Here is a 15119-nt window from a genome sequence, read left to right as displayed (position 1 = left end):
AATACAAACCACAGTTCCCCATGATATCCAAACTCAGGGAATTCATTCAACCTCTACTTAGGGAACAAACCAGGATATGAAACTGTGCTTTAGCCTTGGCTCATTTTTGCTTGGTCACATAGTGGCAACTCACGGTTTCCCATTATGTCTGACTTCTGACTGTCTCTCCCCTAATACAACACAGTGTGTGATGCCATTGCCTTGTGCTCGACACTGCCCTGTTGCTGACGGCTGATTATGTGAGGCTGTGCTGGGGGAGCAGGCAGGAAGTAAACAGCGTTATTGTAGCCTGAATCTGGCGATTGGTTCCTCTACTCTGAATGTCAATAGCTCTCAGAGGTCTCAGGCAGACGTGTTTTCCAGTCCTGAATAAACCAGAAATGCTAAAGATAGAACCCTGGGCCTCCTGCATGGGAAGCATCTGCTCCCTTCTAAGCGAGAGACCTTGCCCTAAACTATACTAGACGTTAGCAGGAGAAAAAGACATGGAGAAGAGCAGCAGCTCGATGGCACCTGGTTCTGCCCTCAGTGAGTTCTGCCCCCATTTGGATGGGTGATCTCTGCTCAGCATTGCACATGGGAGTCAGAGCCAGAGGAAGAATAGCCGCCTGTTCACTTTACCTGATGTCAGCAGCATGTGGTGTCTGATACTCCTGGCTCTTGGCAATGTTGCTAATGCAAACATTGCCAATCAGTCTGGATCTTCTGGCTGGGGGAAATGAAAGCATCTGATGCCTTTAGGTTTGTTGCATATCTTTCTGTATTCCTCCCTGGAGCTAACACTTCTCTTTTTTTAGTTCCCTCTTAGCTTTTCAGTCCAAGCTGAAATTTTAAAATGAGACTTGAATTGGTGCTGTTTTTATTTATCCGGCATCTTTTAAACAAGACAGCTTGCAGCATTTTAAATGTGGACCTTTCCAGGCAACCAATAAAAAACCCCTCCATCCTTGTTTACAGTCAGACCAGTGATAGCTTTGGGTTGGGTGCTAGTGGTGGAAGATCTTGCAGTGGATTAAGTAGGGTTGCAGTCTGGAAGGAGATTATAGCCCCCCTGCAGGGCTGATATTTGCATTTTTTATTATTATTAAACAGCAGAAGTAAGTGCTGAAACATCAGAGTGGGGAACTACAAAATTCATTCAAAGCGTTGGAAGAATGGTAGGGAGGCCAAAGGAAATTCACAAAACAGTGAACCAATGCAAAAGGGGAGGGAGGTAGCATGAAGAACTTAATTCAAGCCCTCCTGGATCAGTCTAAAGACCTTCCTAATCCCCCAATCTGTTTTCATAATGGCCAACCAGATGCCTATGAAAAGCCCACAAGCAGGACATAAGCACAATGGCACTTTACTGCATTGCAGACCGTAGACAATAGGGGCCCATGGCACACATGTTCCCGTGTCATTCACAACCGTGATTGAAGTGCTGGAGGCAGGGGGAGAATGCCACATTCTCAACAGCCAAAAATATGCAGGTTTTGGGTGATGAGAAAATGTGGCTTTCCTGCAGTGCCAACATTGTGGTGGGGAAGTTGCCTGGATCCCCTGAAAACAGCTGAGCACCAGCTGTGCCTTTATTGCTCAAGACAGTATTCTGGGAAGGCCCCTAGAAGAGGCAGCAGGGCCTGACCATGCAATGCTTTTCTGATATACGGATGAGGTTGGGGTTTTTTTGGTTTGTTTTGCTAATTATTAAAAAGCTAGCTTAGCTCTGTAGTTGTCATGAATAACACCTTAATTGCATGGCTGCCATTTCCCCTCCCCTCCGCCCCCGTAATAAACTCTGAATCCATATAACATAAGCAACATAGATGCATCTTATGCCTTTTGAACTATATTTGTAAGGTACACAGCAAAATTGTGCCTAATGAGCAGTAGTTACCATGCTCTAAGCTCTGTATATTTTGTATATGTACTCACTGATCCATATGACATGGAACCTGGAACATGAGACAAAGTAAAGGGTGCCTGTTAGTATGTAGGACAGGGATGTCCAACAGGTCGATCGCAATCTACTAGTAGATCCCCGGGAGGTTTTGGTAGATCGCGGTCGATCGCTGGGTCCTTTTCCTTAGCGTTGGTAAAATAGAATTCACCCCCACCCCCTCACCCAGCTCTGCATTGTTGCACGATCTGCAGAACGGAAGACGGGGTTTACTTGGCGAGGTTGTTTGTTTCCCCAGCGATCTGTTGGTGAGTGGTTGTTCCCCTTTCTCCCTTGATCTTAGGCTTGAATCCTCAAAAACTGGGGCTTTCCTTCTCCCTAGGAAAAGTTCAACAACTTTTCCCTGCACCCTAACAAAATGGGGCTTCCCTTCTTTAAAAAAAGCTCAAAAAAGGGGGTAGATCACTGCCAGTTCTTAATTCTGTGAGTAGATCACAGTCTTTTGGGAGTTGGCCACCCCTGATGTAGGATGTAGTTTTGAGACGCATTAGCCCAGGGATGGAGGACCTCAGGCCTGGGGGCCAAATGCGGCCCTTCAGGCATCTCTATCTGGCCCTCTGGATACTCCCCAGGCCCCACCCCTTACTGGTCCTGCTTTCCCCCCTCTTGGAGTTCTTTTTTAACGACTGGAAAATGTCATTGAACTCTGATAATGCCTCCTGCTCACCTGGATGGAGGATACAGAGCGGGGAGTGCAAGTGAGTAGAAATAAGCCTACTGTGCAAAGGTAACACTTTCCTTCTTTGCTCTGCCCATGTTGTCTCTGGCCCAGCCTACAACTGGCATGTGCCCAGAAGGAAATGTGGTGGAATGAAGTTCTCCATGCCTGGCTGGGACGTAGGGACCGACGGTGCTCTGAATCTAACAGGTGCCCTGCAAATGGGCACAGACTTTTAACACCCTGATTCCAATGTCAAGGATCACTTTCTGAACTCCTACATACTCGTTGCTGCGCAGTGGCTGGCGAAAGCTGTGCTGTATCTCCTGTCTCCTGTACTCATTTCTTCTACAATCACCCGACTGAATAGTTTGCTCTTTTGGTTAAACAATAATAACTTGCAAAACATTGTTGGCAGGCAATATGTCATCGACAAAAAGGTTCAAAACATAGCTGCAGTGTGACAAAATGCCAGGCTGTGGGCACTGCATGGTGCCTGAGGTTTCCCACGCGTGCATTTACATGGATATGTGCCCTAATGATAGGAGTCACTCAGGTGAGGTTTAACTCTTATAACCCATGAAGGGAAGCAGCTGGACCCCGAGGAAGGGCAATGCTAGCAACTCTCACTGCAAACATTTTCACAAAGCATTGGGCGGGGGGGGGGGGCAGTTACCAAAAAACAGGGACCGGCTGTCCTTGATGAACAAAGTCTGTATATACCAGCATTTTATCAGAGTGGAAAGGAAATAGGCATGGTGGGGTGGGAGTGAAAAGCCTTGCTCTGACTCATCAAGAAGCAAAGAAGGGACTGCAGGATTTCCTTGAATTGATTCCATCAGCTTTTCCTTTGAAGTGACAGAACAGGTTAATATAGCACTTGCTGGCCTCTGTGTATCTGAGGTGCTCTGAACTTCCTGATTGCAGGCTATGTGGTGATTCATTCATTTTTTATCTTTTTAATGAATACTACTGCTTTGTGATGAGTTTCTCCTGCCTTGAGGGGAAGAGGTTTTATGTTTCTAGGCTGATAGGTATTTCCTGTCTTGGGGGTGTTCCTTTATCTGTCCCCTAACTACCTTCATGTTAAAAAAAAGCAATTTCCTGTATTATTGAAAGGTGTTGGATACTGATGTGTGCCAAGTCATCTGTCCTTTGATTTCTAAACATGCACTTATTGAATAAGTACCCACCTAAGGTGGTAAAAGGTTGGCAATGACATACAGTTTCAAGCACATAAATTGAACAGTAATAATTTTGCAGAACAGGGGGATCACAGTTTCATTTTTTTCTGTTCACAATAGTTGTTTTCTTTAGATTTGCAAATGTGCCCCTTGGCCCAAAGAGGCTGGAACTTTCTTGAATTCTGAAAGTTTTCCTTTCCTATCTGTTGTCTCATGGAATAGAGTTAATTGCCAAAGAGCTGAGTTGCACTTACTAGGTCAAAGCAACAATCACTTTCTGCAAACTTTGAAGCTCATTTGCATGCCAGTGTAAGCTAACTTTAGTAAATTTGAGCAGCTGGAAAGCTCAGATCTAAAGTCTTGCAGAGCTTAGTCTGATGCTATCTTTCTAGCTGTTCAGCTTTAGCTTAAGTAATGCTTAATTAGATCATTTGAAACCAATCTAAACAGGAAATGCCAAGATTATAATTTACAAAGAGCAGAGAATTATGTTTGTATATACAGCTTCAGTCTCAATACTTAATCTCATAATGTGGGGCTTTAAAAATATGTTTTCCTATAGCCTTCATTTAGGAATGTGATCTGAATCAATATTAGATGTTCTTGTTTCTACTTGCATAATAGGTGAAGTAGTGAAATAGAGAAATAAAGAACTATAGGAAAAATTGAAGCTATAAGAGATAGAAAAACATAGAAACAAATGACACAAGGCTTTCGGGGGCCTTGAACTGATGGCCGGGGGGGGGGGGAGAGATTGACATCACACATTGACTTGGGGATGTGAGAAAGCACCTGACTTGACCTTGTAATTTGTCCACCATGCAAAGCTGTTTGCACACCCTAGCGGATGTTATATCTGGCTCCCAGTAAGTAAAGGTAAAGGTACCCCTGCCCGTACGGGCCAGTCTTGACAGACTCTGGGGTTGTGCGCCCATCTCACTCAAGAGGCCAGGGGCCAGCGCTGTCCGGAGACACTTCCGGGTCACGTGGCCAGCGTGACATCGCTGCTCTGGCGAGCCAGAGCCGCACACGGAAACGCCGTTTACCTTCCCGCAGGGAAGCGGTCCCTATTTATCTACTTGCACCCGGAGGTGCTTTCGAACTGCTAGGTTGGCAGGCGCTGGGACCGAGCAGCGGGAGCGCACCCCGCCGCAGGGATTCGAACCGCCGACCTTTCGATTGGCAAGTCCTAGGCGCTGAGGCTTTAACCCACAGCGCCACCTGGAAGAAATGCTGTTCTGAAATCCCTGTAGCCTTGGTGAACCTGCAATCCAGTCTATGAGTCTTTCTTACAAAGACGTGTGGACAAGCAGTCCAGACTACTGAGCAGGAGCTGATGCTCCTGAGGAACAACCCAACCAACTCTTGAGGGTGCCATGTTCACCTCAGTCCTTCTTGCCTGAGATGTCAAGAAGCCACAGGTTGCCAAAGAAATACTGGATTCCAGGCCAGAGCATGACTCCCCAAACCCCACATGTCTTTTTTAAAATAAAAAATAAATAAGAAGCAAAAAATCTACCAAGGAGGGGCAAGACTTGGTTCAGACTTCTGAGCAATACACCAAAATAATAAAGGCTCAGTTTAACTCTAGCAGTTGATCTGTCCTGGAGCTATCCATGGTCCTAGCATCTGGCTAATCCCTTGGCCCTGAACCCTGCTTGCTCCAGCTGCTCTACAGCACCTCCCCTGCAGTTTGTTCAGCTGCTGGTTTCTGCTCCCTGTTACCTTAAGTCTCTCTGCACTGCTCCATCCCATTCTCAGCAGACGTTGTCTTTTCACTGTTGACCTCAAGCCGTCAGGAAAGGACGATGGCAAAGACGGAGGGGTGGAGGGGGACACTGCACTTATTAACCTGGCCAGTGTCCTCGTTGGAACGACTTGAGCAGAAGCAACTTGAAATGTGTTTTTTGTTTGTTTGTTTTATAGATACAGTAGCCAATGCTTCAGGTCCTTTGCTAGTGGAAATTGCAAAGACTCCCGGCTCTGCACTAGGAATCACACTAGCAACAAACACCCATCGGAATAAGCAGGTCATAGTCATTGACAAGATCAAGCCAGCCAGTGTGGTAGACAGGTACAAAGCCAAACTCTGTGGGGTCTTCTCCCATGTCTACTTTGTTTCCCCTTTCCTCATACTTTAAATCTTTCCATCTCTTGAAACTAATGGGGCAGCGGAGTGGGGTGGGTGAGTGAGTGGGGTAGGGTGGTATTTGAAAAATGCATCAATATAAGGGGTACTATGTGCCATCAATAAGGAATATCCAGTATATTCAATGGAGCTGGGCTGCATAGGGGCAGGGTTTTCAAACTGTATCCTGGAGAACCATGGATTTCTGGATGGGATGAATCTGGATAGGCAGGTTTCTGAAAGACCAGAGTATCAATTTTCTAACGCTATGTGTAGACACAGGGGTGTGTTTTAGGGCACTAGTTTTCGACCCTTTCAGTTTTGGGACTCACCTTTTAGCCTAAACAAGTCCTTGGGAACCCACCTCATGTTTTTTTAAGCCATATATTTATGTGGTGGACAGTGCACCTGAGGTTAGGCTGCAACTTGGTAGTGGCTCCCAACCCATCAGTTGAAGACCAACGGTCTAGAATGCTTACTTGGGTAACATAGGACAATGGCAAGGCCCAGCAGACCCAGGCGAATATCCTGTGTATATGCCCCTCATTTCAAGACCGAATGTTTGCAAACTACTGACAGAAGTCAGAGAGAGTCTTTTGGTACCTTAAAGGCAAACAGCCCCTGCATTTTATTTTTCTCTGACCTCAGTGCTTTTTTTCTTAAAAAAAGTTTAGACGTACTCTCATTTTCCTACTCATATTGAAATACTGCCCCTCAATGAGGCCAAACTTAGATTCACAAAATGTTTAGGGGTATGCGTACCCCTGCGTAACCCCCCCCCAAAAAAAAACACACACCATCTGACCTCATTGTTGATACTCCCACTTGCTCAAAAAAACAACCCAAAACCCATGAGTGTATACATACTTTAACTCAGGATAGCCCTTAATCAGATGCATGAAGTTGACTGCAGGCCATGGAAGCTTATGCCAAAGGACTCTTTCATCTTTCTCTCTTCTATAGCAGTGGTTTTCAGCAGTTCCACCTTGAAAGAACACTTTCTTTCTTTTTTGCTGCAACTGACTGACACAGCTACTGCTCTATAAATTGATATAAGGCCAGCAGTGTAAGACACAAGCGCCAACAGAAGCATGTGACAATTCTGTTGCAAGTGAATTTACCATACCATCTTGTTAAAGATAACCAAATTCAGTTTGTTGGAGACTGAATAGGCCCTGGTGAATGTGTCTCATCCCAGTTGATGCATGGAACAGTGGCTTTCTGGCAAAGACTGAGCTGCCATTAAGTATGTCTTCTTCTACACTTTATTTGGCCCTTTACAGGTGTGTTTTTGTTTTGTGTGGCATAAATAAATACATCATTTGTTGTTCATGTTTCAGAGGTCTTGTCTCAAAGTATTTTAGTGGGGAATTTGTTTCCCCAGTGCTTCACACTTCTTTACCTTTCCCCCAACCTTTTGGTGAGAAATACCATTTCCCCCAGCCACCCAGCTACCACCCCTTTTGCTATTTTGAATGCTTATTGAAATGTGGTTGTATATGTATACAACCCCTGCATCCTGGGAGTGCTCCTCTTTTTAGGCAACAAAATGTTAAACACTATCTAGTACCAGTGCGTGTCATTTCACAAACATTTTGTTTTCCAAAACATTCCTTCTGAAATGCTGTAAAGGTCCCTATCTCCTATGCTGCAACTTGGCTGCCCTGATCACTCAAACTCTTTTTTGAAGTGCCAAATGGCAAAGAATAAAAGAAAATAAGGAGAAAGTTTAGGATATTTATTGCCTGGAAAAGACCCTTGGATACTTAAAGATAATTCTCAGACTCTGTTTGACACATGAATGTTTTCGCTTCAGTTCATAGTGAAGGGTAACTTCATTTCGCAGCCAAGCCTTTTGGATGAAATCTCTGTGCTTTCATGTGTGTCCAACCAGATGGATCCAAGGCTGGACCCCTGGCCTTCTAAATTTTGACTTCAGCTAAATCCCAACAGAGAACATTGCAGCAAGCAGGTTCCACGCAATGGTAAACAGGACTTGGGTGAGGCGTGTGTGTTTGCATGAATCAGTTAGGTTGTGAATTGTTGTAGTGGCGACCACAGGTGACTCCTCTGTTTGTTTTGCTCTGTGTCTTCTCCTGCAGGTGTGGGGCCTTGCATGTTGGTGATCACATTCTTTCCATTGATGGCACCAGCACTGAACATTGCTCCTTGCTGGAGGCTACCCAACTGCTAGCTGCAACGTCAGAAAACGTCAAGTTGGAGATACTGCCTGCACACCAGAGTAGACTCCCCCTCAAGCCTCCAGACACGGGTGTGTGCCAAGATTGATTGTAAGATATGACGCAACACTGCTCCCTCTGGGAACTGGCATGTAATAGCCAAACTGAGTCCATCTGGCCTTTGCAGAATATCTGTTAGGCTGTGAGAGTTCCTTGGTTGGCATTGTGATCCCATAGAAACATAATAGTTAAATCCATAAAAATGCACAATATAGTCTGTTTTATAGGCAGTTTTATTTGTACACTACCTAGGGATTTTCTTTCTTAAGCACTTTATACATCTTCTAAATAAAAAAATTGGATAAGGATGTTAAAAGCAGGTGAGAGGTGATTGAAACCTGACCTTTCATTGGATCGTGGATCTTCCAAAAAATATTCATACCCAATCAGCTGGATTCAGATTTAATCTGTCTATAAGCATGAATGACTCTGGATCCAACACAATAGTTGTTATTTAAAGACAGTTTTCACGAACTCATATTCATTTAGTCAAACAGGCAGGTAAATATATATCTGGCAGGTGTAAAATGAGAGCTGTGCTAATATTGACCTTTCAGTAGAGAAACACTGTTCTAAGCAAGGCTGATGGCTAAACCAAAGACAGGTTTATGTCCTGTGTGTTCTTATACAGTGAGATATTCATTTATATAACACACTGTATCATAAAAATAAACCACAGTGGTTTAAAAACATAAAGCCAAACAATAAAGTCATAATTTTTTTAAAAAACAAGTTAAAAGCTAAAATAAATTAAAAACAAATATTAATAAACCATTGTAGGGGCTGTACTCTTAATTGCCTGATTCTTTTCGGCAAACACTTAAAAGATGGCACAGAAGGTACCCGATGAATGTTATTACCATCATGGGTGAAGCTGCATTATGAATTAAACCAGGGCTACAACTTTAAATGATAAATCACTTAATTCATATATCTTTTTAAAAAATTCCCCTGAAAAGATGCTTACATTAATTCAGCAGGCAACTTTTTGAAAATTACTTAAAGAAACTGCGGGTGGCAACCATTATTTTAGAAGGAGGATTCCCCACCCACCCCATTTCACATACAGGAGATCATGCTTTTTCTAAGATGCTCCTATTCTGTGTTTCCTGTGGAACATCTAAAAACAAATAATTTATGCCTTTTGCTTCAGAACTATTGTGTTTATTCACATGCAAATTTAATTAACTAAAATGTATGTAATTCTAGATTTATATTTATTTAAGTGAGAGATAGGCCCTTGGTCAAAGTGTGTGCCCCCTGCATGCTAAAAAGAACTTTGGAATCAGGACCAAAAATTCCTTGACAGGATTAACACTAATAAAAACAACACCCAAAAGCATAAGGCACCAAAAATAGAGTGAGAAAATGCTTTTCTAGATGAGAGGGCGTGTCTCAATTCAGTTCTATGTGCATAAAAACAATTTGCGGAAAAAATAACAAAATGCCAACAAGTTAGCAAGTGTCCAAAATTGAACCCCCTTTGAGCTGGAGGCCCTGGGCTAAATGGCCCCTCTTGCCTGCCCCACCCTCTCTGATTGGCCCTATCCACTGGCTTCTGGTTGGCCACTGTAAGAACAGGATGCCATTGGCTCTTCTTATGTTCTTGACTTTCATCATCCCACACCATTGGCCATTATGGTTGGGTCTGATGGAAGTTGGAAGGCCAGAAACATCTGGAAGGCCACAGGTTCCCTATCCTTGACCTATGGAAATCCTGGCATTTGGGTGTTGTGTCCAAGGTGAAAGTTCACACTTCCCCATTCCTCTTGACAGTACCATTTCTTTGTGTGCTAGTGGCATACTTCAGAAGTATTGGTTTGTCAGTTTATATGTGCAGGTGCTTGCAGTCAGCTGGGAACATTATTACAGAAGTTATTTAGAAGTATGGCTATAGTTTCTCTGGCAAAATTCTCAGCGATTTAGGAATAAATTTCCACAAGTCCTGCTTTTCAACTGATATTGCAGTGAGCGATCTCTCTTAGCTATGGTTAAACTCCAGTTCTTATAACCTTGCACAGTCTGATAACCATCCTTCACGGATGAGATACTCGGCTCTACAAATTGAACTTTCAGAGGCAGCTTAAATGCTGGCAGCGCATGGAGGGCATGGAGTATTTTGGAGGAATAGCACCCCCACAACAAGTGACTCCGCTACATGCCTCTGACCTAAAAAGCCATTTCCCTGCGTGACTCTAAACATCAGCAGTCTATTTTCCCTTCGTCCACTCTCCAGTGGATGCTAAGCTTCTGGGGCCAATTTATAGAAATATAATTGCCTTGAGTCAGGTGTTTGCAAATGTCTCTGCACTCTTGTTTCTGGTTACACCAAAACACACAGGCAGCTGCATTCACTATGAAATCAGCAAAAAGAGAATAACCTCAAGCATTTTTATTTTTCAATGAAATTGTTGTGACGTGGGGTTTGTGATTTCAGCTCTCTTGACATAATATGCTGGAGACAGTTCTCTAGTAACACTTCTTTATTAAAGCAAACAAGACTGAGACTTGAGGAGGGGAGAGCTACATTTATAGGGACAGGGAACAAGCTAGAAAGGATACATTTTGGAGGGAACAATCTCAGGCAATCACAGTCCTGCCTTTTGGAGGAAACCAAGAAGACAGAGGATCCAAATACAGCAGCTTAAATGAACCAATAGTAGCTGTACCCTCTGGAACCAAAAGGCAGTTACTTTACCCTAATGCAATACAGACAATAATAATACAGATATAAAATCCTTTGACTCAATACACAACACCCCTCCCCCCCTAGTGAGCACAGCAGACGTAATCTCTCAGGTACTGTGGGGTCCTACAACTTCTACTTGATCTCCTGACAACAGGTGTTGCCGGTTCTGGATTGGGTGTCACCTGTGGTAGGGGGGCTGCTATAGGGGTTTCGTCAGAAACAGATGGAGTCCCAGACATCTCAGGGTCCCCTACCTGTACCTCGTCATCCTGAGGACCAGCAGACCCTGGTTCATTTGCTGAAGCCCCTGGTGACTGCACCTCTGGGCCATTTTCACCCTGGTCTTGTAGCTCTGCGTCGTTAGCCAGGGATGAATTATCAGACTCCTCTCTGCTGAGCGCCCGGCGCCTCAGCTGATCTATATGTCTCTTCCAAACTTGCCCATTTCCCAAGGTCACATAATAGGACACAGGTCCACTAGCCCGGGTGACCACACCAGCCACCCACCGCGAACCTCGTGAATAGTTCCTCACCCAGACCAGATCTTCAGGGGCGAGATACCTTGTTGTGTCAGTCTCAGCCGGGGGGGTTGCTCTTGCATTACGGTTTGGCATTTTATCCGGGTGGACATAATCCAGCACCGTTACCAGTCTTCTACCCAAGAGCAGCTCAGCTGGCGACTTGCCCGTTGCAGTACACAGCATCGCATGCTGCAAAAATAACATTCGCGCGATGCGAGCTGACCAGTTACCCTCCATTAAGCGTGCAATGGATTCTTTGGCTGTTCTTACCATGCGCTCCGCCTGCCCATTGGAGGATGGGTGAAAGGGCGCGGATGTGACCCCTCTTATGAAGTTATCAGCCAAGAATGCCCTGAATTCTTGGGATACAAAAGCTGCCCCATTATCTGATACAATGGTCTCAGGTAACCCGTGGGTTGCAAACAGCTGCCTCAACACCTTGATTACAGCAGCTGATGCCATGCTAGGGACCATCGCCACTTCTAACCATTTGGAATATGCATCAACGATAACCAAAAAGACCTTCCCCTGGAATGGCCCAGCAAAATCTAAGTGCAGCCGGCTCCAGGGAGATTTGGACTGCTCCCACCAGTGAACTGGTGCTCTGGCCACTTCTGGCTGCACCTCTTGGCATGCCTTGCATGTTCGTACCCATTGTTCTATGTTCTGGTCCATTCCAGACCACCACACATAACATCGGGCTAGCGACTTCATCCTGACCATTCCCGGGTGTCCCATGTGAAGCGTCTCAAGAACCCTGTTTCTCAGTGGTGCTGGGATGATCACCCTATCTCCCCACAGGAGACAACCCTTATGCATGGACAACTCGTGCTGCCTTGTCGCATAAGGCCTGAATTTGTCTTCAGGCGGACCACCTGGCCACCCCCTCCCCACCCAAGTGAGCACACGGGAGAGAACAGCATCTTTCTTCGTTTTCTCAGCTATATCAGTAGCCGTTACAGGAGCCCCCGGAAGTGTTTCCAGCATCATTATGTGCTCTGCTGGAGCAGGATCCTCATTGCTCCCGCCAGGAAGGGGCAATCGACTCAGCGCATCAGCGTGGCACAACCGCTTCCCCGGCACATGGGTCAAGGTGTACTGGAACCCGTTCAGGAATATAGACCAACACAACATTCTGGGGGAGAGAATTTGTGGCGTTTGTTTGTTCGGGTTGAACAATCCTAACAGGGGTTTGTGGTCCGTTTCAATGGAGAAATGGCGACCGTACACATAATCATGGAACTTTTTGATTCCTGCCACAATTGCAAGTGCCTCTTTGTCAATTTGAGCATAGTTGCGCTCCGTGGCCGACAACGTACGGGAATAGAAAGAGATGGGCTTTTCCGACCCATCCGGTTCCCTATGACTCAGCACCGCCCCCAGAACGTATTGAGAGGCATCACATGCCAGGACCAGCGGCTTCGACTCATCATAATGAGCAAGGACGCTCCTGCTACTCAGCATTCCTCGCAAGGAGTCAAAGGCCTTCTGCTACTCCTGCCCCCATCGCCACACATTCTTTTTCTGCAACAGTCTATGTAATGGTTCAGCTACCGAAGCTTTCTGGGGTAAGAATGAATGATAAAAGTTAATAAGTCCCAGGAATGACTGCCACTCCGTCTTGTTCTGTGGTCGTGGTGCCTCGATGATGGCCTTAACCTTAGCATCTGTGGGGTGGATGCCTGATGCATCAATTTTAAACCCCAAGAAATCCACAGTTGGCACCCCAAAACTGCATTTTTCCTTTTTTAGTTGCAACCCCACCTCCTTGAACTTGAGCAACACTGCACGGACACGCGCAACCAGTTCCTGTGGGTCTTTTCCAGCAATCAAAACGTCATCAAAAAATGGCAAGACCCCCGGCAGACCTCTTAACAGGCGTTCCATGAGCCCTTGAAAAATCCCTATGGCCACACAAACTCCAAATTGTAATCTGTTAACTCTGAACGCCCCTTTATGTGTGACAATAGTCTGTGATTCCGCTGATTGTGGGGTTACTGGCAGCTGTTGGTAAGCTTGTGCCAGGTCAATTTTGGCAAACACCTTGCCCCCAGCCAGTTTAGCCAACAGATGTGATACGACTGGAATGGGGTATGAGTTTCCCCTGAGTGCCTTATTGATAGTACATTTGTAATCAGCACAGATCCTGACTTCCCCATTTGCTTTAAGGGGCGTGACAATTGGAGTCTCCCACTTAGCGGAGTCCACGGGTGAGAGAACTCCCTGCTTGACCAATTTATCCAGCTCTGCTTCAATCTTGGGTTGCAGTGCAAATGGCACTCGCCTTGGTTTGAGTCGGATTGGGGCCACCCCAGGGTCCAATTCGAAGTCAACTGGGGGCCCTTTATAACAACCCAGTTTTCCATTAAAGAGACCAGCAAATTCTTTGCATAATGCCTCACTCATCTCAGGGCAGGTTTGGATTGAATTAAGCCCTGATATACTTAGTCCCAGGGCGGGGAACCAGTCAGTGCCCAGGAGACTGGGGCAACTGCCCTTCGCAATCACCAGTTTGAGTACCGCCTGTTTGTCCTGGAACTGTACTCTCACGGCACACATTCCCATGACATGGATGCGGCCCGCTGAGTATGACTGCAAAGTTGCCGGGAAGGGCTCCAGAGGGGGCAACTTACCCCTGGGGAAGAATGTCCTCGCGGTCTGGTCCGACACGATAGTGAATCCAGATCCGGAGTCCACCTCCATGTCGCACAGCTGACCCTCAATCTTCACCTTGACGTGTGCCTTGCCTTGCGCTGGAAACTGCACGACCCTCCCGTTGATCTCCGTTACATAGTGGCAGTCCTGTAGAACATGGGTTACTGTGGGCGGTCTGTGATGCTCCAGTCTAGGTGCTCCTGTCGCTCCCAACGCCGCCGATCTACAGACCCTGGCGATGTGACCTGTCTTCCCGCACGTCCGGCACATAGCATCCCGGAAAGGACAACTCTTCCGCTCATGGTTTCCGCCACAACCAGGGCACCTGCCTCGGTGATCTTTGTGCGCTGTGCAGGCCTGACGCACTGACTCGACCCCACGGACTGGGCTCTGACTCGAATTAGCCTCTAGCTCGTCCATGGCATGCGCAACTTCTATCTGTGGCTTAGGGGCCCTGCGACTGGCATCAAGCTCCTCTCTTTCATAATTCTCCGTGGCGGTGGCCTCCTTCAAGGCTGAAGCAAGGGTAACCTCTTCTTTAGCCATGATGCGTCTTCTGGCTTTCTTGCTGCTCAGACCACCGATAAAACGATCCAGGAGAGTCTCTTCCAGATCTTGGAAGTCACAGTGCTGAGCGAGCTTCCGCAGTTCAGCTAGAAATGCAGATACAGACTCCCCAGCACGCTGCTGCCTCTTATGAAACTCCATCCGCCGGGCCATCTTGGTCTCAGTAGGCGCCAAATGGCTTGTTAGGCAGGCAAGAATATCTTTGAGAGATGTCTCACTTAGCTTCGCTGGAGCAAGCAATGCCTTGGCCAGCGTGAAGATCTCAGGCCCACAGTAGCTCAGGAATGTGGCCCTTCTTTTGCTGGCATCGGTGATCCCTTCAGCCACCGTGAAGAACTCGAAGCGTTCGACGTAGTCTTCCCACGTGTGGGGCTCTGATGGCTGGAAGGGCTCCAATACCCTTGGACTCTCCATTGTCCTGTGGGCAGGGTCGTCTTCTCAGCTGGCCAGTGAGTCTTGTTTTAGCTTCAATACGGACTCTGAGGCAGGGCTGCGTTAACCGCTCCTCAGCATTCCGGATCCCACCTTCGTCGCC

General features: G+C 46.3%; 1 protein-coding gene across 8 annotated transcripts in view; it reads left to right on the top strand.

Annotated features, from left to right (window-relative positions):
* GRIP2 (glutamate receptor interacting protein 2) overlaps nucleotides 1-15119 on the top strand; it is a 390988-nt gene that overhangs the window by 330191 nt on the left and 45678 nt on the right. For all 8 annotated transcript variants that reach the window (XR_014560470.1, XM_083723314.1, XM_083723312.1 and 5 more), the window contains exons 8-9: nucleotides 5711-5858; nucleotides 8015-8184. Coding sequence is in view for 7 of the 8 variants with exons in the window: in XM_083723314.1 (XP_083579440.1) it covers nucleotides 5711-5858; nucleotides 8015-8184 (318 nt within the window). In the remaining variant the exon portion in view is untranslated. The remainder of the gene's footprint in view (nucleotides 1-5710; nucleotides 5859-8014; nucleotides 8185-15119) is intronic.

The sequence above is a fragment of the Podarcis gaigeae genome, assembly GCF_964106915.1.
Source record: "Podarcis gaigeae genome assembly, chromosome: 2".
NCBI classification, from domain to species: Eukaryota; Metazoa; Chordata; class Lepidosauria; order Squamata; family Lacertidae; genus Podarcis; species Podarcis gaigeae.
The sequence above is the reverse complement of the archived record's forward strand: the minus strand, read 5'-3'. Positions and strand labels throughout refer to the sequence as shown.